General features: G+C 48.7%; 1 protein-coding gene across 1 annotated transcript; it reads right to left on the bottom strand.

The window, feature by feature from the left end:
• Window positions 1-1,688: 1,688 nt before the first annotated feature.
• LOC134997591 (gastrula zinc finger protein XlCGF26.1-like) lies at window positions 1,689-22,414 on the bottom strand. Its single transcript, XM_063951291.1, has 3 exons — window positions 22,320-22,414; window positions 21,730-22,162; window positions 1,689-4,673 (listed from the first exon to the last, which is right to left on the bottom strand). The coding sequence occupies exons 2-3, from the start codon at window positions 22,013-22,015 to the stop codon at window positions 3,103-3,105; spliced, it is 1,857 nt and encodes a 618-aa protein (XP_063807361.1). The 5' UTR covers window positions 22,016-22,162; window positions 22,320-22,414; the 3' UTR covers window positions 1,689-3,102.
• Between the last annotated feature and the right edge of the window lie 1,259 nt (window positions 22,415-23,673).

Below are 23,673 nucleotides of genomic sequence, written 5' to 3'. Positions count from 1 at the left end.
TAAGTGGCGCTACACGTAGCGTAACATTGCGGAAACTGCGCAACTGACTTATTGTCCATCGGTTTACTTTAAAAACAGTTTATCACAAAGTAAAAGAAAAAAACAGAACAGTTGAATAGACATAATTTATTTAAAACCAACAAATTATAAAATTAATTACACAGAGACTCTCCCTCCCCCCGTAATATCATCCCACTATTCAAATGAGCTGTCAAAATTGGACATAGCCAAAATTACACCGGAAATCTTTTGTTTTTAAACAACTTTTTTTCATATCTTTAATACCAATATTTTTGTCTATATTTTAAACTTAAAAAATACTTTACTCTGCACAACAGCCTATGGGGGTCATTCAGACCCAGCCGCTATAGCGGCCCACAGCAGTTTGCTGGTGGTGGCAAAATATACATGCGTAGCAGCCGCGCAGACACACACATTGCGGTCGCATCCCTGAGGGGTGAATGCGGGCAGGGCAGGATCATTTTCCAGGGGCTGTGTGATGTCACATCTGCGATCATCTCTGATTAACCCCCTATAAGCTTCCAGAGTGCACCTCATATCTCATCTTTTCCAAGTTACTACAAATGATACGAGATCGGTAGCAGCACTACTTTCAGGATTATTACACAGAACACACATAACGGCTGACACAGCAAATAACAGTAACACATACAAGGGATTAATTAGAAATAAGGAAGCATAATCATCATTAAGTCTAATTATCAACTGGTTCTGTGCGGGACCCATACACCTCTTTACTGCCTCCAGCAGCCCCTGGTACTGTACTGTGACCATTCGCCCTGTCCCCCCCCCACTACTGCCACCCGCCCTGTCTCCCTCTACTACTACCTCCCACCCTGTCTCCCCCCACTACTGCCACTGCCCTGTCTCCCCCCCACTACTGCCACATGTCCTGTCTCCTCTCACTACTGCCATCCGCCCTGTCTCCCCCCCACTACTGCCACGTCTCCTCCAACTACTGTCACCTGCCCTGTCTACCCGCACTCCTGCCACCCACCCTGTCTCCGCCCACTACTGCCTCCCACCCTGTCCCCCCAACCTCTTTCCCCCACTACTGCCACCGCCCTGTCTCCTTCCTACTGCCACCCACCCTGTCTCCCCCCACTACTGCCACCCATCCTGTCTCCCCCACTACTGCCACCCACCCTGCCTCCCCCACTACTGCCACCCACCCTGCCTCCCCCACTACTGCCACCCACCCTGCCTCCCCCCACTACTGCCTCCCACCCTGTCCCCCACTATTGCCACCACCCTATCTCCCCCTACTGCCCCCAGCTGTCTTCTTCCAGTACTGCCACCCACCCTGTCTCTTTACACTACAAATGATGAGATCGGTAGCAGCACTACTTTCAGGATTATTACACAGAACACACAAAGGCTGACAGCAAATAACAGTAACACATACAAGGGATTAATTAGAAAGAATAATAATCATTAAGTCTATCAACTGATTCTGTGCGGAACACATACACCTCTTTACTGTCTCCAGCAGCCCCTGGTACTACACTGCGGCCACTCGCCCTGTCTCCCACCCACTACTGCCACCGTCCTGTCTCCCCACTACTGCTACCCACCTTGTTTCCCCACCTACTGCCACCTACCCTGTCTCCCCCACCACTGCTACCCATCTCCCCACTACTGCTATCCACCCCGTGTCTCCCCCCACTACTGCCCCCTGCCCTGTCTCCCTCCTCAGCGCTGCTTGGGAACATTACCCACTTACACACTGCCTCCAGCAGCCCCCGCTACTGCACTACTGCCACCCACCGTCTCCCCTGACATCTAAGCACTGCTTGGGAATCTATGGTACTGCTAACAGTCCTTCATCAACAGATGGAAGAAACCAGGGTAGTACGGAGGCAGAAGCTGCTTCTGGTACCATGGTCATGCAAGGCTGGGAGAGTCAGTAAATTATTTAATAGAGGGCCTAATTCAGTAAGGATTGTAGATGCTGCTAATTAGTCAAATTTGCAATACTTTTCCTTGCGCGCTAGGGGCCGCCCATCGCAGGGCAAGGCCACCCAGCATGCTGACCACCGCCTCCCCCCTTGATGAAGCAGAAATTGCAATTGCCTCACAATTTCTGCTTCATCGTAGAAATTAGTGAAGCCTCATGCTGCCGCAGGAGGCCCGCCGCATCCTCCTCAATCAAGGCGGCTGCATCTGATGTCACAAAGCCACCGTGATCATGCCCATTTGTCCTCCTCTGCCCTCCGTTCGTGCCACACTGCCCCCACACTGATCCGTCTCCTCCCTGGAAACGGAGCATTCCCTGCCACCCCAGTGACTGCCTCTGCCTGACAGGCAATCGCATTTTCTGTGGCCCTACCGCAGAAAACGCGGGTGGATGCGCCCGCAACTTTTACTGAATAATTCAGTTTGGATCACACACTGCGATCCAACCTGAATTAGGGCCAGAGTCACCATCTTACAGGCAGCCGGTGAAGGGAGCAGAGAATGGGTGTTATGTGGCAGGAACGGGCTGGTTAGATAACAGCCTGGCTGCTGCATTCTGTACAAGCTACAAGTGGTGTAATTCTTTTGCTGGGAGACCCAGGTAGAGGACATTGCAGTAGTCTATGTGTGATGATACAAGTGCATGTATGACTGTAGGTAGATCTTCTGAGGGAAATAAGTGCTGGAGTCTGGCTCTGTTCCTCAGATGAGGATCTGATTGTGGCTGATACCTGATGTCTAAGTGTCACTCCACCATCCAGGACACCAATATTCCGCACAGGATCAGCATTTTGTGACTCTGAACCCCCAAGCGTAAGTCTGGTTTACGAAGCTGAGCTGTAGCCCTGCCCTTTGATGGTGAGCTTCTACCATAAGAACCTGTTTCACCAGGACTGAGTCACAGCCAACTGGCATCACCCACACCTGGAGCTCAGCTAGACATTTAGGATTGGTACTGGGTTTTCAGTACGTGGAGCAAAAGACAGATCTGCATAGCAGTGGTAGATGATGGCATGACATCTGATTATTATACCCAGTGGTAGCATGTATATTGAAAAAAGCACAGGAGGTAGGATAAGAACCTTGAAGAACATCGCATGGCAATGATAAGTATACTCCAGAAGATTAAAATGGCTTCTCACCGGTGTGTCTTCTCTGGTGTGTAACAAGTTGAAATTTCCGTGTAAAACATTTCCCACACTCAGCACATGGAAATGACTTCTCACCTGTGTGACTTCGCTGATGTGTAACAAGATGTGATTTTTGTGTAAAACATTTCCCACACTCAGAGCAAGAAAATGGCTTCTCACCTGTGTGAGTTCTCTGATGTTTAATAAGATATGATTTATGTGCAAAACATTTCCCACACTCAGAACATGGAAACGGCTGCTCACCTGTGTGACTTCTCTGATGTTTAACAAGTTGTGATTTCCATGTAAAACATTTCCCACACTCAGAGCAAGTAATTGGATTCTCACCTGTGTGACTTCTCTGATGTCTAACAAGTTGTGATTTCTGAGTATAACATTTCGCGCACTCAGAGCAAGAAAATGGCTTCTCACCTGTGTGATTTCTCTGATGAAAAACAAGATTTGATTTGTGTGCAAAACATATCCCACACTCAGGACATGGAAATGGCTTCTCACCTGTGTGACTTCTGTGATGTATAACAAGATGTGATTGCCGGGTAAAACATTTCCCACACTCAGAGCAAGAAATTGGCTTCTCACCTGTGTGACTTCGGTTATGACTAACCAGATCTGATTTCTGTGCAAAACATTTCCCACACTCAGAACATGGAAATAGATTCTCACCTGTGTGACTTCGCTGATGTATAACAAGTTGTGATTTCCATACAAAACATTTCCCACACTCAGAACATGGAAATAGATTCTCACCTGTGTGACTTCTCTGATGTGTAACAAGAACTGATTTCCGTGCAAAACATTTTCCACAGTCAGAACATGGAAATGGCTTCTCACCTGTGTGACTTCGCTGATGTATAACAAGTTGTGATTTCCATACAAAACATTTCCCACACTCAGAACATGGAAATGGTTTCTCACCTGTGTGACTTCTCTGATGTGCAACAAGTTGTGATTTACATGCAAAATATTTCCCACACTCAGAACATGGAAATGGTGATGTACCTGTGTGATTTCTCTTATGTGCATCAAGATTTGATTTGTATGTAAAACATTTCCCACACTCAGAACATGGAAATGGCCTCTCACCTGTGTGACTTCGCTGATGTGTAACAAGTTGTGATTTCTGGGTAAAACATTTCCCGCACTCAGCACATGGAAATGGCTTCTCACCTGTGTGTCTTCTCTGATGTGTAACAAGAGCTGATTTGTATGTAAAACATTTTCCACACTCAGAACATAGAAATGGCTTCTCACCTGCCTTAGCTGGCTGATGGGTAATAAGCTTTGTTTTCTGTGTAAAACATTTGGCATCTATAGAACAGGGAAACACTGTATCTACTGGCAGTGCTGTAACAGATACACCAATATCAGAGTGATCAGGAGAACATTTCCCAGGATCAGAGGGATCAGCTGATCGAGCTGGATGTTTAATTGGGGTAATGGGGTTATCTCCTGGAAAATCCTGTCTGCTGTCATTATCTTTTATGTCACAATCCGGGGATAACATTAGATGTCCTTCTGAGATATTCCTGATTGTGTGTCCATCTGCTGGAAATAAAATACATTGTGGAAATGTGAAATTTTCTGTAACAATATTAATATTGTAAACAATAGAAGACGACTGTCTGGGACACTTGATTGTAAATGTGTGTGTATAATAAAGTATCTTTTAATGAAGGCTTTATAATAATGTCTCCTAACATTACTCCTGGAAGCATTGGTAAGGTAGCATTCCTTTAAGCGTGTGCTCATACGCTGGTAAGCCTGTACATGTGTTACTCACCCTTATATAAGGTATATCGCTACAGTAGAGTAGGTGTGGAACAAGGTATTTTACATGCAATACACCATATAATACACTGCAATCATCATCATCTGCTAGGTTAAAATCCACTCTTACACCCCCATCATCAGTGTCTTACCTCTATATTCACAATAGTAATAAGGATGATGTGTGTACAGTAAGTATGATACAGAGAATTACATATCAGGATCTATACAGCTGCCTGAATTAAAGAGATGAAAAGGATCCTTACTATTGATATATATATGTGTGTAAAAATAGAACCAATATATTCCTTAATAGTAGGTCAGTGACTTATGACCTAGGAATACGGATTCAGTGGGGATAGACCGTTTGGAACAATAAAGATCATAGATTCTGGCACCAGTTTGCCCATACGGTTATTAAATAAGAGCTAATACTTAAACACACGTGGACACATTTTTTTAAAAATCTTTATTCACATCTTTTCATCTCTTTAATTCACATATATGTTAGTATTGTCAAGTTTTTAACTCTATGTTTCACTGTAGTCTGGATCAATGATTCATAATACAATTTAATATATATCTAATAAAGGTTATGTTTTAACTATACTTCTAGTTAGTGCGTCAACATTACAGATTCCTCTGTTTCTTTTTCTCCCCAAATCCTAATGAACATATACTGTAGTTGACAGCACCCCCTGCAAATATAGGATATTATTTATTATTTGGAAAGAGGGGCTCCTCCTTAATGGATGTATGGTGGTGATTCTCACACATCCATAAAATCTGGATATTGTACTGAGTGTGCAGATACTAAACCCATTTGTTGTAGGTATGAAACATGGCTGCTGCTAGTAGAGAGGGTGATGCTTGTGGATCTCACCGGTTTGGTACAAAGGTCCACTGGTAGGCCGCTATCTTTGATGCCAACGCCCTTAGCACTCTCTACCGCCGCCTCGCGGGACTCCTCCAAGCTCACGAGTGCCGCCATCATGACACTTCTGGACTCGTTGAAAGGGATATCCACACCCATCTCCTGATACACGATCTACCAATCGTCCTTAGACATTCCGCTGAAGTCTGCCATCTTGTGCGTTCTCCTGCGCTACAGTTAATCCTCTCTTAACTCTGCTTCTCCAATCAGGTGACCGAAAAGCCACCTAGGATTATCTCACCGCTATGCCACATGTACGAAAGCCCTCACCCTGCCTTGCGCCCCCGCCCCAGTCACAGAATGTATGTTTAGATCTGGCCAATTATGGGGATTCCCACTTACTGTCAGTAACCGCCCATTACTGACTCCACCCACTGCGCTGAATGCACCCTGGACAGCCGGAAAATGGAACTATGTTTGGCATAGCACTGCAGGTTACAGGATGAAGCTGTCATCTTGAGGAAGATGTTTATTCACCCAGTCTTAAAAGAGACTCTTCCCTATTGCTAGGGACAACAGCAATACAGCAAGAGGTTTTCAGCAGAGTGAAAATGGTATAATACCTCTGGAGGCTCACAGGCCTCCTCTTTTTATCTTACTCCAATACACCTACCACAGGGGGTAAAGTCCACCGTGCTGTTCTCAACCAATCATTGTTTACCCATGTGATGTGCATGCCTTGGCCACATGCACAGCTATCATTTTCCTCTGTGGACGGTGGGGAGTAGTCACTCTCCTTTGACCGTCCCATTCTGGAGGGTTGGTATCCGCCTTGGTGACGCTCAGTCTAGGCTGGGGGAAGTTTTCCCATCTAAACTACTTCCAGGAATCTGCCCAGGTACCCAGCTCACCATCTCCAGCCTAAACTTGGGCTCCAGAGATGGGCAGCCTAGAGCCCCGGTCAGGGTTTCCTGCCAACGAAGGGTGATCCCTATGGAGCTCCAGAAAACCACTCAGTTTGTTTTAAAGCTGAGCTGCTTCTCTCTCACCCCATGATACTTCCATGTAGGAGGCTAGAGAGGACGTTATTCCATTTTGGGGGGAAAGTACTGAGGGAATCCAACAGCCTGCACAGTAATGGATTCCCCCCTCCTGGGACACACAACATAGTGCATTTCACTATAAATACAATTCAAATACACTATACACATTGTTGCTTAAATACACTGAGCCTGAAGGCTACTGGATTCATTTTCTTGGGGCACTACTACCAAAGTGACTAAATGAACAGAATCCTTTAAATATTTTTTTGTGATTTTTTTTCTGGTTCGGGGATTCGAGTCTGTTGGGGTCATCTTCCATGGTACACCCATTGTTCCAGCCCTATGCGTATATATTTTTTCGCATAGTTGTATATGTTTGTATTTGTATGTTGTATTTCTCTGGTTTATTAATTTATATTTTTATGTATATTTTACACCTTATGTTTGAGTGGCAGTGTGGAGCTGCTTATGCCAGTTCAGCCTTCCCAACATGATTTACTACATATATGTGGTCATTCCGAGTTGTTCGCTAGCTGCATTCGTTCGCTGTGCAGCAATGAGGAGAAAAAAAAGGCAGTTCTGCGCATACGTATGCGGCGCAATGCGAACACGTGACGTACTATTACAACAAACTATGTCGTTTCAAATAGGGTCTAGCGAAGCTTTTAAGTCGCACTGCTGGCCGCAGAGTGATAGACAGGAAGAGGGCGTTTTTGGGTGTCAACTGACCGTATTCAGGGAGTGTTTGAAAAAACGTAGGCGTGCCAGGAAAAATGCAGGCGTGGCTAGGCAAACGCAGGGCGTGTTTGTGACGTCAAAATTGGAACTGAACAGTCTGAAGTGATCGCAAGCGCTGAGTAGGTTTTGAGCTACTCTAAAACTGCACAAAAAACAACTTTGTAGCCGCTCTGCGATCCTTTCGTTCGCACTTCTGCAAAGATAAAATACACTCCCAGTGGGAGGCGGCATAGCGTTTGCATCGCTGCTAAGAACTGCTAGCGAGCGACCAACTCGGAATGACCACCCTAAAGCGGTTTCTGGTTAAATTAGTATATTATATGGTCTTAAAGTAAAATATCTAAATATGGCTCCCAGTGTGGGTGTAAAATGTAAATATCGCTGTGTGGGTATATATGTCCCAACCTGCATGATTATCATGTCGCATTGTGCGGGTCACGTCTACACCACTTCCGCCTTGTGCTTTCCACAGCGGGACCAGCTGACAGGAAATGACACGCATTGGCGGAAGTGGGTGCGTTCCAGCTACAGCAGCGTGCGTTCCACCTGTGGATCACAGCCTCTTCAAAAACGTGTGGGTCCCCGAGGACGCGCTCCTCTGCAGCCAATTCCTGGCTCTCAAATGACTGCTCTTCCTGCCTGTAAAGAGGAGGTGGAGCATTACCACTACCAGTCCTCTGGCGGTGCCTCCCCCTCCTGGTCACATGCAGCCGTGGATTCACACGGGGGCCGGGCAGAGAATAAAGACGGCTCTACGGCTGCTCTACGCTGTGCTGCGGGCGGGAGGTGAGCGCCGGTGACAGCGTAAGTGCTGTGGGGTAGGGTAAGTAGCCTAGGAGCGGGTGGCTGAACTTGGGTGGTGGCCTCCCCCCAGCAGTGACTAACCCCCCCTTACCCACAGCCTAAACCTAACCCCCCTTACCCCCAAGCCTAACCCTAACCTCCCCCCAGCAGTGCCTAAACCTAACCCCCTTACCCACAGCCTAACCCTAACCTCCCCCCAGCAGTGCCTAACCCCCCCCCTTACCCACAGCCTAACCTCCCCCCAGCAGTGCCTAAACCTAACTCCTTACCCACAGCCTAACCCTAACCTCCCCCCAGCAGTGCCTAAACCTAACTCCCCTTACCCACAGCCTAACCCTAACCTCCCCCCAGCAGTGCCTAAACCTAACTCCCCTTACCCACAGCCTAAACCTAACCTACCCCCAGCAGTGCCTAACCCCCCTTACCCACAGCCTAACCCTAACCTCCCCCCAGCAGTTCCTAAACCTAACCCCCCTTACCCACAGCCTAACCCTAATCTCCCCCCAGCAGTGCCTAAACCTAACCCCACTTACCCACAGCCTAACCCTAACCTCCCCCCAGCAGTGCCTAAACCTAACCCCCCTTACCCACAGCCTAACCCTAATCTCCCCCCAGCAGTGCCTAAACCTAACCCCCCTTACCCACAGCCTAACCCTAACCTCCCCCCAGCAGTGCCTAACCCCCCCCTTACCCACAGCCTAACCTCCCCCCAGCAGTGCCTAAACCTAACTCCTTACCCACAGCCTAACCCTAACCTCCCCCCAGCAGTGCCTAAACCTAACTCCCCTTACCCACAGCCTAACCCTAACCTCCCCCCAGCAGTGCCTAAACCTAACTCCCCTTACCCACAGCCTAAACCTAACCTACCCCCAGCAGTGCCTAACCCCCCTTACCCACAGCCTAACCCTAACCTCCCCCCAGCAGTTCCTAAACCTAACCCCCCTTACCCACAGCCTAACCCTAATCTCCCCCCAGCAGTGCCTAAACCTAACCCCACTTACCCACAGCCTAACCCTAACCTCCCCCCAGCAGTGCCTAAACCTAACCCCCCTTACCCACAGCCTAACCCTAATCTCCCCCCAGCAGTGCCTAAACCTAACCCCCCTTACCCACAGCCTAACCCTAACCTCCCCCCAGCAGTGCCTAAACCTAACCCCCCTTACCCACAGCCTAACCCTAACCTCCCCCCAGCAGTGCCTAACCCTAACCCCCCCCTTACCCACAGCCTAAACCTAACCTACCCCCAGCAGTGCCTAACCCTAACCCCCCTTACCCACAGCCTAACCCTAACCACCCCCCAGCAGTGCCTAAACCTAACCCCCTTACCCACAGCCTAACCCTAACCTCCACCCAGCAGGGCCTAACCCTAACCCCCCTTACCCACAGCCTAACCCTTAACCCCCCTTACCCACAGCCTAACCATAACCACCCTTACCCACAGCCTTTTCAGGACACTATAGTGTGTATAATAGCGTCTCTCCCCTTATTTACACCCCTGTACCAGTTTCCTGTGTATCCTGAGTGTCTGGAGGGGCTGTGTGTCCTTGCTGCTGTAGCTGTAAGCAGAGGAAGGCGCAAAAACGCCACTGGTCCCGCTCTAAGGAAGCTCCGCCCCCTTGTAATGGCGGCAGAGCTATACATTTATACTGGCAAATGTCTCCTAACAGGTGTAAAACGTAACATGAATGCCTGTTTCCACCACCGCTGCCAGTGTACACAGGGGGCTATAGCGGATCCCTCCGTACAGCGTCCGTATGCCGCTCCTGTGATCGCGCTGCAGCAAGAGCCGGGGGACCTCCCTAGCGGGGCCCCCGGTTTGTACTCACCACTCTTCTCACCTCCCGGCATTGTTAAGGGTGTGTGACGTGCTGCGATTGCGTTTGCTAATGCACAATGCCCAGCGGTACCAACAACCTCTCAGGACGGTGGTCCTGCAGCGGGGAAGCGGCTCTGACGCCTGAAGAGACCGGTAACCGCCCCAACTCCCTCAGTATACTGTTATACTGTTGCCCAAACAGCATACCGACAATAACGGTTAAAATAAACGGAGGAAAAATTCTCTGGAGCTCCAGAGTGGCATCCTCTCCTGAGGGCACACTGTTCTAAACTGGCTGCAGGAGGGGTCATAGAGGGGAGGAAGAAAGCAAACCCAGTGGAAGAAATCTAAAGTACACCGGCTCCTTTGGACCCCATCTATACCCCATCGTACAAAGTCCCCAATATCCCTTGTAGATGTTAGAGAAAATAGGATTTTAATACCTACCGGTAAATCCTTTTCTCTTTGTCCATAGAGGATGCTGGGGTCATCATAAAACCATGGGGTATAGACGGGATCCGCAGGAGACATGGGCACTTCAAGACTTTGAAAGGGTGTGAACTGGCTCCTCCCTCTTAGCCCCTCCTCCAGACTCCAGTTATAGGAACTGTGCCCAGGGAGACGGACATTTCGAGGAAAGGAATTATTGTTAAACTAAGGTGAGATTCTTACCAGCTCACACCTCAAGAATGCCGCAGAACGTGGCATTCAACAGAACACAAGCCAACGGCATGAACAATTGCAGCAACATGCTGACAATAACGTAACACAACGTGTGTGTAACCACAACTAATAACTGCAGATACAGTACGCACTGGGACGGGCGCCCAGCATCCTCTACGGACTAAGAGAAAAGGATTTACCGGTAGGTATTAAAATCCTATTTTCTCATACGTCCTAGAGGATGCTGGGGTCATCATAGAACCACAGAGTTATACCAAAGCTCTAAAACGGGCGGGAGAGTGCGGATGACTCTGCAGCACCGACTGACCAAACTTAAGGTCTTCATTGGCCGAGGTGTCAAACTGTAGAACTTTGCTAATGTGTTTGACCCCAACCAAGTAGCTGCTCGGGAAAGTTGCAATGCCGAGACCCCCCGGGCAGCCGCCCAGGATGAGCCCACCTTTCTAGTAGAATGGGCCTTCACAGATTCCGGTAACGGCAATCCAGCAGTGGACTGAGCATGCTGAATCGTGTTACAGATCCAGCGTGCAATGATCTGCTTGGAAGCAGGACACCCAATCTTGCTGGGAGCATACAGGACAAACAGAGCCTCTGTTTTCCTAATCTGAGCCATTCTGGAGACATAAATCTTCAAAGCTCTAACCACATCCAGAGATTTTGACTCAGCGAAGGCGTCAGTAGCCACAGGCACCACAATAGGTTGTTTCATGTGGAAAGAGGAAACCACCTTCGGTAGAAATTGTTGAGGTGTCTTCAATTCAGCTCTATCTTCATGGAAGATCAAATAAGGGCTCTTGTGAGACAAGGCCGCTAACTCAGACACCCGCCTTGCAGATGCCAAGGCCAACAGCGATGACCACTTTCCAGGTGAGGAATTTCAACCCCATCGTCCGTAAAGGTTCAAACCAATGTGATTGAAGGAACTGCAAGACCACATTAAGATCCCATGGTGCAACTGGAGGCACAAATGAAGGTTGGATGTGCAACACGCCTTTCACGAAAGTCTGACCTTCTGGAAGGGAGGCCAATTGTTTCTGAAAGAAAACCGATAAGGTCGAAATCTGTACCTTAATTGAGCCCAATTTTAGGCCCGCATCCACACCTGCTTGTAGAAAATGGAGAAAACGTCCTAGCCGAAACTCTTCCGTAGGAGCCCCCTTGGATTCACACCAAGAAACATATTTTTTCCAAATACGGTGGTAATGTTTAGACGTTACCCCATTTCTGGCCTGAATAATTGTGGGAATGACTTCACTGGGAATACACTTACGGTCTATGATTTTGCGCACAACCGCCATGCCGTCAAACGTAGCTGTGGTAAGTCCTGATACACGCACGGCCCCTGTTGTAACAGGTCCTCGCGCAGAGGAAGAGGCCAGGGATCTCCTATGAGTAATTCCTGAAGATCTGGATATCAAGCCCTCCTTGGCCAATCTGGGACAATGAGGATCGCCCGGATCTTTGTTCTTCTTATGATCTTTAGAACCTTTGGAATGAGAGGAAGTGGAGGTAATACATACACAGACTGAAACACCCATGGTGTCACCAGTGCATCCACTGCAATTGCTTGAGGGTCCCTTGACCTGAAACAATATCTCTGAAGCTTCTTGTTGAGACAAGATGCCCTCATGTCTACTTGAGGAACTCCCCAACGACTTGTCACCTCTGCGAAGACTTCCTGGTGGAGGCCCCACTCTCCTGGATGGAGATCGTGTCTGCTGAGGAAGTCTGCTTCCCAGTTGTCCACTGCTGGAATGAAGATCGCTGACAGAGGGCTTGTATGCTTTTCCGCCCAGCGGAAAATCCTTGTGGCTTCTGCCATTGCCGCTCTGATTTTCGTTCCGCCCTGATGGTTTATGTACGCTACTGCTGTTACATTGTCCGACTGGATCAGTACAGGCAGATCTCGAAGATGTTCCGCTTGCAGAAGGCCGTTGTAAATGGCCCTCAACTCCAGAACATTTATGTGGAAACAAGTTTCCTGACTTGACCATCTTCCTTGGAAGTTTTCTCCCATTGTGACTGCCCCCCCAGCCTCGGAGGATTGCATCAGTGGTCAGCAGGATCCAGTCCTGTATCCCGAACCTGCGCCCCTCTATGAGGTGAGAGCTGTGCAGCCATCACAGGATTGATACCCTGGTCTTGGAAGACAGGATTATCCTCCGGTGTATGTGTAGGTGGGACCCGGAACACTTGTCCAACAGGTCCCACTGGAACACTCTGGCATGGAACCTGCCAAACTGAATGGCCTCGTAGGCCACAACCATCTTCCCCAGCAACCAAATGCATTGATGGATTGACACTCTTGCTGGTTTCAGAATTTGTTTGCCCAGACTCTGAAGTTCCAGAGCCTTGTCCACTGGAAGAAAGACTCTCTGTAGTTCTGTGTCCAATATCATTCCAAAAACGACAACCGCGTCGTCGGAATCAACTGTGATTTTGGCAAGTTTAGGGGCCAACCATGTTGCTGAAGAACCGTCAGGGAGAGTGCAACGTTTTGCACCAACTGGTCCCTGGATCTCGCCTTTATCAGGAGATCGTCCAAGTATGGGTCCTTGCTTGCGAAGGAGAACCATCATCTCCGCCATCACTTTGGTGAAAATCCTCGGAGCCGTGGACAGACCAAACGGCAACGTTTGAAATTGGTAATGACAATCCTGAATTGCAAACCTCAGGTAAGCCTGATGCGGAGGATAAATGGGAACATGTAAGTAGGCATCCTTTATGTCCACCGACATCATAAAATCCCCTTCATCCAGACTGGAGATCACTGCTCCGAGAGACTCCATCTTGAATTCGAATTTCTTTAGGTAGAAATTTAGGGATTTCAGGTTTAGGATTGGTCTGACCGAGCCGTCCGGCTTCGGGACCACAAACAGGCTCGAATAAACACCTTCTCCCTGTTGTGACTGGGGAACCATGACGATAACTTGATTTTGACACAACTTTTGTATTGCGTCGCAAACTACCACCCTATCCGGAAGAGAAGCTGGTAAGGCCGATTTGAAAAAACGGCGAAGGGAAACATCTTAAAACTCCAGCTTGTACCCATGGGATACTATTTGTAAAACCCATGGGTCTAGGTCCGAGCGAACCCAAAACTGACTGAAGAGTTCGAGACATGCCAATTCCACCGCATAGGAGCCCCAACGTCATGCGGTGGAATTGGCAGAAGCCTGGGAGGACTTCTGCTCCTGGGAGCCTAACAAGGCTGGTGATCGTTTACCTCTTCCCCTTCCTCTAGCAGCAAGGAAGGAAGAACCTCGGCCCTTTCTGTATTTATTGGGCCGAAAGGACTGCATCTGATAGTGATGCGTTTTCTTTTGTTGTGGAGGAACATAAGGCAAAAAGGATGACTTACCTGCGGTAGCTGTAGAAACCAAATCATCAAGGCAGTCACCAAATAAGGCCTTACCTTTATATGGTAGAGACTACATACTTTTCTTGGAATCAGCATTCCATTGGTGAATCCACAACGCTCGTCTAGCTGAGACTGCCATGGCATTGGCCTTTGATCCCAATAGACCAATATCTCTCGCAGCTTCCTTAAGGTATGCTGCCGCGTCCTTGATCTAACCCAGCGTTAAGAGGATGCTATCCCTATCTAGGGTATCTATTTCAGAAGACAAGTAGTCTGCCCACTTTTCAATAGCCCTACTTACCCACGCAGACGCAATGACAGGTCTGAGTAGCGTACCTGTGGTCGCATAAATGGACTTTAACGTAGTTTCTGGTTTACGATCCGCAGGATCCTTAAGGGAAGCCGTGTCAGGTGACGGGAGAGACACCTTTTTAGTCAACCTAGACAAGGCCTTGTCCACAGTAGGGGGGGGTGACTCCCACTTTTCCCTATCTGCCGAGGGAAACGGATAAGCTACCGTAACTCTTTTGGGAATCTGAAAATTTTTGTCAGGACCTTCCCAGACTTTTCAAATGGAGTGTTCAGTTCATGAGAGGGAGGAAACGTCACCTCAGGTTTCCTTTCCTTATACATACAGGCCCTTTTATCAGAGACAGCCGGGTCCTCAGTGATATGTAATACATCTTTAACTGCCACTATCATGTATTGAAGGCTAGTTGTCAATTTTGGATCTAATCTGGAATCGCTATAGTCGACACAGGAATCAGAGTCTGTGTCGGTATCAGTGTCTGCCAACTGGGCCAACGTACGTTTTTGTGACCCTGAGGGGACCTGACTTTGGAATAACATATCTTCCACAAATTTCTTCCATGCCAGGGTCTGCGACTCAGACTTATCTAACCTCTAATAAGAGCCACATTAGCATTCAAGGCGTTCAACACATTTACCCAATCCGGCGTCGGCGGTGCAGACTGGGTCACCCCCGCAGCAGTCTGTGTCCCCAATACAGCCTCCTCCTGGGAAGAGCCTTCAGCCTCAGACATGTCGACACACGTGCACCAAACACCCACAGACACACCGGGCATATAGGGGACAGACCCACAGTAAAGTCTGTCAGAGAGACACAGAGGGCTCACAACCCAGCGCTAAATCAACGGGTCTGAAAACACCAAGAAATTGCCTCAGACCTAAAGCGCTTTTACAGTCACATATATATTGCACCAATTGACCTGCCTCCTCTCCGTTGTGTACCCCTGGTACTTGTCAGTGTGAGGAGGACCAGAGTCTCTGCAGCCTGCGGAGAAGAAATGGCGCTGTGAGGAAGAAGCTCCGCCCCCTTAATGGCGTGCTTCTGTCTCGCATTTTCTGATATTTATACTGGCGGGGGTTAGGACAGTGCCGTGGCACTAATGTCCCCTCTTGCCAGTGGAATAATGAGGATGATTTTAGCTGCCCAGGGTGCCCCCCCCCCGCGCCCTGCACCCTGTAGTGCTGTGTGTGGGAGCTCAGCGCGCAGCGTCTGCCCGCTGCGCAGTACCTCAGAAAATGCCGTCAGTGAAGCTGAAGTCTTCTTTTCTTCTGCTACTCACCTGTCTTCTGGCTCTGAAAGGGGGTGACGGCAAGCTGCGGGAGTGAGCATCTAGGCGTACCCAGCGATCAGACCCTCAGGAGCTAATGGTGTCCTGTAGCCAGAAGCAGAGCCATTGAATTCACTGGAAGTGGGTCATACTTCTCTCCCCTAAGTCCCACGAAGCAGGGAGAATGTTGCCAGCAGCTTCCCTGAACATAAAAAACCTAACACAAAGTCTTTTCAGAGAAACTCAGTAGAGATCCCTGTAGTGCGTCCAGTCTCACTGGGCACAATTCTAATACTGGGGTCTGGAGGAGGGGCATAGAGGGAGGAGCCAGTTCACACCCTTTCAAAGTCTTAAAGTGCCCATGTCTCCTGCGGATCCCGTCTATACCCCATGGTTTTATGATAACCCCCCCAGCATCCTCTAGGACGTATGAGAAAAAGGAGTGGTTTATATATAGACTGGCATGTGCTAATAGAGACACTCTCATTGAATACCTGGCATGTAATACTATAGGCAGAGGTACTGCTAGCACACAGTATGGCTGCTGGTGACACACAGTGACATGATGTGAGGGGGAGAGCAGGAGTATAATAGGGGCTGATGTCTCCTGATATATGAGATACACCAGAGAGTGTGGGGAGGAGACTGGTCAGATCTCTGGGCTGGTAACACACAGTGACATGATGTGAGGGGGAGAGCAGGAGTATAATAGGGGCTGATGGCTCCTGATGTATGAGATACACCAGAGAGTGTGGGGAGGAGACTGGTCAGATCTCTGGGCTGGTAACACACAGTGACAGGATGCGAGGGGGAGAGCAGGAGTATAATGGGGGCTGATGGCTCCTGATGTATGAGATACACCAGAGAGTGTGGGGAGGAGACTGGTCAGATCTCTGGGCTGGTAACACACAGTGACATGATGTGAGGGGGAGAGCAGGAGTATAATAGAGGCTGATGGCTCCTGACTCCAAATGAGACTTATGGTAAGAACTTACCGTTGTTAAAGCTCTTTCTGCGAGGTACACTGGGCTCAACAGGGAATTACATTGGGGTGTAGAATAGGATCTTGATCCGAGGCACCAACAGGCTCAAAGCTTTGACCTTATTCCCAGAAAGCATAGCGCCGCCTGCTCTATAACCCCGCCTCCGTGCACAGGAGCTCAGTTTTTGTTAACCAGTCCAATGCAGTAGCAAGGAAAAGAGACAATTGTTAGTAGCCACACACACACACACAACACATTCTCATGACAGGAGAAAGTGTCAGCGGCTAATGCCATACCAACCCAAAAAAGCTAAGGGCGTCAGGGTGGGCGCCCTGTGGAGCCCAGTGTACCTCGCAGAAAGATTTAACAACAAGTTCTTACCATAAATCTTGTTTTCTGCTGCGGGGTACACAGGGAATGACATTGGGGATGTCCTAAAGCATTTCCTTATCGGAGGGGGACGCACTGTAGCGGGCACAAGAACCCGGCGTCCAAAGGAAGCATCCTGGGGAGGCAGAAGTATCAAAGGCATAGAAGGAGGCGGAAGTATCAAAGGCATAGAACCTTATGAACGTGTTCACTGAGGACCACGTAGCCGCCTTGCACAATTGTTCAAGGGTCGCACCACGGCGGGCCACCCAAGAAGGTCCAACCGACCGAGTAGAAAGGTCCTATATGATAGCAAGAGCTCGAAGACCAGCCTGTACATAAGCATGTGCAATCACCATTCTAATCCATCTGGCCAGGGTCTGCTTGTGAGCTGGCCAGCCACGTTTGTGAAAACCAAACAGAACAAAGAGAATCCGACTTCCTGACGGGAGCTGTCCTCTTCACATAGATACAGAGAGCCCATACCACATCCAAAGAACTCTCAAGTCAGGAGAGGCAAAGGCCGGAACCACGATCTCCTGATTAAGGTGGAAAGAAGACACCACCTTCAGTAAATACCCTGGACGTGTTCTAAGAACCGCGCGATCACGGTGAAAAATCAGATATGGGGACCTACAAGACAAGGCACCTAAATCAGACAGCTGTCTAGCAGAGGCAATAGCCAGCAGAAACAATACCTTAAGGGAAAGCCACTTAAGGTCTGCAGATTCAAGAGGCTCAAACAGAGACTCTTGTAACACCTCCAGAACCACCGACAGGTCCCAAAGAGCCACAGGCGGGATGTAAGGAGGTTGAATCTGCAACACACCCTGAGTGAACGCATGCACATCAGGTAAGGTCGCAATTTTTCTCTGGAACCAAACCGACAAGGTAGAAATATGAAGATTGATGGAGGCCAGACGAAGGCCCAAGTCCAGGTCCTGTTGTAGTAAGGCTAAAAGTTTGGCCGTACTAAACTTGTAAGCATCATGATTGTTAGTGGTGCACCAAGCACAGTAAAAATTCCAGATCCTATGGTAAATCCGAGCAGAGGTCGGTTTCCGGGCCTTCAACATGGTTTGAATGACCGCCTCAGAAAATCCTTTGGCCTTCAAGACGGAAGCTTCAAAAGCCACGCCGTCAAAGCCAATCGGGCTAAATCCTGATATACACAGGGGCCCTGAATGAGGAAATCTGGACACTGCGGAAGTAGAAGGGGATTCTCTATCGAGAGACCCTGAAGGTCTGAGAACCAATGCCATCTGGGCCACGCTGGAGCGATCAGAAGTAGGATTCCTCCTTCTTGCTTGAACTTCCTTATTACTCTGGGCAGGAGTGACACTGGAGGGAACATGTATGGCAGCCGAAAGTTCCATGGAATTGCCAGTGCGTCCACGAACGCTGCTTGAGGATCCCTTGTCCGTGCTCTGAAGACCAGAACCTTGTGATTGTGTCCAGATGCCATCAGGTCCACATCTGGAAGGCCCCACTTGTCCACGAGGAGTTGAAACACTTCTGGATGGAGGCTCCACTCTCTGCCATGTAAAATGAGAAAGTCCGCTTCTCAGTTTAGGACCCCCGGAATGAACACCGTCGATATGGCTGACAGATGACGTTCCACCCACTGAACAATCCGTGATACTTCCCTCAATGCCATGTGGCTTTGAGTGCCGCCTTGATGATTGATGTACGCCACCGTGGTGGCGTTGTCCGACTGTACTTGAACAGGTCTGTTTCTGTATTAAATGAGGGCCAAGTTCAATGAGTTGAACACCGCCCGCAATTCCAGAATGTTTATCAGGAGGAGAGACGACTCCTTGGTCCACCAACCCTGAAGGGAATGTTGTTCCAACACAGCACCCCAACCTCTCATACTGGCATCAGTCATCAGAAGGACCCAGCTGGAGATCCAGAAGGGACGACCCCTGCTAAATCGTTGGTCCTGAAGCAACCAGCTCAGTGACAGATGGACCTCCGGAGACAAGAAGATCATTTGAGACCTGATCCGGTGAGGCAAGCCGTCCCACTTGGTAAGAATTAGCTTCTGCAGAGGGCCAGGAATGGAATTGAGCATACTCCACCATGTTGAAAGCAGACAACATGAGGCCTAGCACTTGCATTGCCGAATGTATCGACACTTGCGGACAAGATAGGAAGCATCGAATCCTGTCCTGAAGCTTCAGGACTTTCTCCTGAGACAAAAACAACTGCTGGTTGCGAGTGTCCAACAACGCCCACAGGCAGGAGCAGATTGGGAACAAAAAGCATCCCTGGAAAAATATGTACTAGTGGCCCCACATGGGCAGCACCAGAGGTGTAAGGTCTAGCCATGGCCATGGCAGCAGCACCCCCTCCACCCAAGACTTTCCAGATAGTGGGCATGTCCAGCATCAAGGGGGAAGATAAAAATAAATAAAATTAAATATTATGAGCACATTATATGATACACCTTCAGAATTTAGGAAACTATATCATTCTTTAGAAATATATATTTTCTTGCTTATTACACCAACCGTATCCCAATCACTATTCACTCAATCTTATATGTCAGCCAAGCAGGCAGACAGAGCATACACTAGATCATCTGCAATCACAGGCTAAGTGGCAAAGTCATTTTCATATATGCAAATTATTTGTATCTTATTCATTATGTCTATAAAAAGGACCACATGTCCTCAAACAAAACAGGCCCCACAGGTGCGTCGGCCCACCGGGAATCTTCCCTGCAAGCCCTATGGCCAATCCGCCTCTGCCCACAGGTGCACCATGCTCCAAGCAGGGACCAGGGAAGATTTCTTCCAGTTGATGAGCCACCCGTGGGCTTGCAGAAACTGGATAGTCAGATGCAGATGGCGTAGGAGAGTTTCTGGGGAATTTGCCAGGATCAACAAGTCGTCCAGGTATGGTAGGATCCTGACCCCTTGACGGCGGAGCACAGCCGTCATGACCACCATAACCTTGGTGAAGACTTGCGGAGCCGTGGTCAAACCAAAGGGTAACGCCCAAAATTGGTAATGGAGGTTGCCAACCGCAGACGTCAGGTATTGCTGATGCGACATTGCAATGGGAATATGCAGGTAAGCATCCTGTATGTCCAGGGAGACCATATAATCTCCAGGTTCCAATGCCAGAACAATAGAGCGAAGAGTTTCCATACGAAACTTGGAGACCTTCACAAATTTGTTCAAGGACTTGAAGTTGAGAATGGGCCGGGAAGACCCATTCGGTTTCGGGACTAGGAACAGCGGTGAATAGTACCCCTTGACTCTCTGAGCCAGAGGCACCTGTACTACCACTCCTGTGTCCAGTAGGGACTGTACCACCGAATGAAGAGTTTTTGCCTTTACCTGATCCGAAGGGATGTCTGTCAGGCAAAATCTATGAGGGGGGTGATTTTTGAAGGATACGGTGTAACCTCAAGTGACGACTTCCCGTACCCATGCATCGGAAATGGTCTTCAACCATTCCTGGGTATACCCTAGGATTCGCCCCCCCACCCTGTGATCCCCCATGCGGCAGGCTTTTTAGTTTTGGAAGCAGGCTGACGGGTAGTCCAGGCCAGTTTGGGCTTATTTGGTTTGGAAGTGCGTACCTGTTTCGAGTACGCCTGACCCTTTGCTTACCCTGAAGGACAAAACGGAGTACTCTTAGCCTTCGGCACCGAAGGGGCAGTACTAGGTAAACACGTTGTTTTAGCAGAAGCTAAGTCAGCCACTATCTTATTGAGGTCTTCTCCGAAAAGAATGTCTCCCTTAAACGGGAGTACCTCCAGGGTTTTCTTAGAAGACAGATCCACGGACCAGGACCGCAACCATAGAATCCGGCGAGCCAGTATGGACGTAGTAGAAACCTTGGCCGCCAGAATACCTGTATCCGAAACCGCCTCCTTAATGTAATGACACGCTGTGACAATATACGACAAGCATTGTCTAGCATGATCAGAAGCGTTGGACGGCAACTCCGCCTCCAGCTCCTGAGCCCACGCTTCCACAGCGTCTGCAGCCCATGTTGCGGCAATGGTGGGCCTATGTGCAGCACCACTTAGAGTGTAAATTGCCTTTAAACAACCCTCCACACGCTTATCCGTCGGCTCTCTCAGGGACGTGACAATAGTTACGGGCAGAGCTGAGGATACCACCAGCTGCGCCACCTGCGAATCCACTGGCGGGTGTGATTCCCAATATTTACTTAGCTCCGCAGCGAGGGGGTAGCGAGCCGGCATCTTCTTGTGAGGCGTGAATTTCTTTAAAAAGCTTTTTCCTGGGGCTGCAGCCCCCGTGTTGTATGCCTGCTTACTGCATGGCAGCAACTACAAAACTGAACTCCTGTGCACAAAGGTGGGGTTATAGAGGAGGCAGCGCTTGCATTCTGGGAAGAAGGTCAAAGCTTTGAGCCTGTTGGTGCATCGGATCAAGAGCCTACTCTACATCCCAATGTCATTCCCTGTGGAGCCCAGTGTACCCCGCAGCAGAAATACATATTCCACATTAGTCTGTACTGACAGAGGAGGGTGTAGTATAAGAGATTACTGTAGTGACTGAGCAATGAGAATATGTGACTTCTGTAATAAGTGTTTATTACTCACCTGTGCTGATATCTGTAGGGATCTCCTCCTCCTTACACTGCTGATCACCCCTCACATACGTCTCTTCTTCTCCCTTCATATCAGTCACATACGTCTCTTCTTCTCCCGCTATATCTTCTGCCTTCATATCAGTCACATACGTCTCTTCTTCTCCCTCTATATCTTCTTCCTTTATATCAGTCACATACGTCTCTTCTTCTCCCTCTATATCTTCTGCCTTTATATCAGTCACATACATCTCTTCTTCTCCCTCTATATCTTCTGCCTTTATATCAGTCACATACATCTCTTCTTCTCCCTCTATATCTTCTGCTTTTATATCAGTCACATACGTCTCTTCTTCTCCCTCTATATCTTCTTCCTTTATATCAGTCACATACGTCTCTTCTTCTCCCTCTGTATCTTCTGTTTTAATATTAGACAGAAGTTCTACCTACAAATAATTAAAAAAAAACCACTATGACATTTGCATACAGTCAGATTAAACGGAGGTGAAACAGTATAATATCAGTGTATAAGACACACAGCTCCTCTACAGATCATATAGTGAGTCACTTTGGTATATTGGGGAGACCCTAAATCCCACCTACCTGATCCTCCTGTGGGATCCTGTGATTCTCCTCTGTACAGTCCTGGGAATACAGAGGACGGGGACATCTCTCTGGGGTATCTCTGTTACTGGGCCCATCTGTAGGAGACACACAGTGGGGTATATTTACTAAGGTCCCGATTTTGACCGAGATGCCGTTTTTTCATCAAAGTGTCATCTCGGTAATTTACTAAGCAATAATCACGGCAGTGATGAGGGCATTCGTAATTTTTTGGAAGACCAACCAAAAAATAAGAATTTACTTACCGATAATTCTATTTCTCGTAGTCCGTAGTGGATGCTGGGACTCCGTCAGGACCATGGGGAATAGCGGCTCCGCAGGAGACAGGGCACAAAAGTAAAAGCTTTAGGATCAGGTGGTGTGCACGGGCTCCTCCCCCTATGACCCTCCTCCAAGCCTCAGTTAGGATACTGTGCCCGGACGAGCGTACACAATAAGGAAGGATCTTGAATCCCGGGTAAGACTCATACCAGCCACACCAATCACACCGTACAACCTGTGATCTGAACCCAGTTAACAGCATGATAACAGCGGAGCCTCTGAAAAGATGGCTCACAACAATAATAACCCGATTTTTTGTAACAATAACTATGTACAAGTATTGCAGACAATCCGCACTTGGGATGGGCGCCCAGCATCCACTACGGACTACGAGAAATAGAATTATCGGTAAGTAAATTCTTATTTTCTCTGACGTCCTAAGTGGATGCTGGGACTCCGTCAGGACCATGGGGATTATACCAAAGCTCCCAAACGGGCGGGAGAGTGCGGATGACTCTGCAGCACCGAATGAGAGAACTCCAGGTCCTCCTCAGCCAGGGTATCAAATTTGCAGAATTTTGCAAGCGTGTTTGCCCCTGACCAAGTAGCAGCTCTGCAAAGTTGTAAAGCCGAGACCCCTCGGGCAGCCGCCCAAGATGAGCCCACCTTCCTTGTGGAATGGGCATTTACAGATTTTGGCTGTGGCAGGCCTGCCACAGAATGTGCAAGCTGAATTGTACTACAAATCCAACGAGCAATCGTCTGCTTAGAAGCAGAAACACACAATTTGTTGGGTGCATACAGGATAACAGCGAGTCAGTTTTCCTGACTCCAGCCGTCCTGGAACCATATATTTTCAGGGCCCCGACAACATCTAGCAACTTGGAGACCTCCAAGTCACTAGTAGCCGCAGGTACCATAATAAGCTGGTTCAGGTGAAACGCTGACACCACCTTAGGGAGAAACTGGGGACGAGTCCGCAGTTCTGTCCTGTCCGAATGGAAAAACAGATATGGGCTTTTGTGAGACAAAGCCGCCAATTCTGACACTCGCCTGGCCGAGGCCAGGGCCA

The sequence above is a fragment of the Pseudophryne corroboree genome, unplaced genomic scaffold (assembly GCF_028390025.1).
Source record: "Pseudophryne corroboree isolate aPseCor3 unplaced genomic scaffold, aPseCor3.hap2 scaffold_1447, whole genome shotgun sequence".
Classification (NCBI taxonomy): Eukaryota; Metazoa; Chordata; class Amphibia; order Anura; family Myobatrachidae; genus Pseudophryne; species Pseudophryne corroboree.
This window is presented reverse-complemented; position numbering and strand designations above follow the sequence as displayed.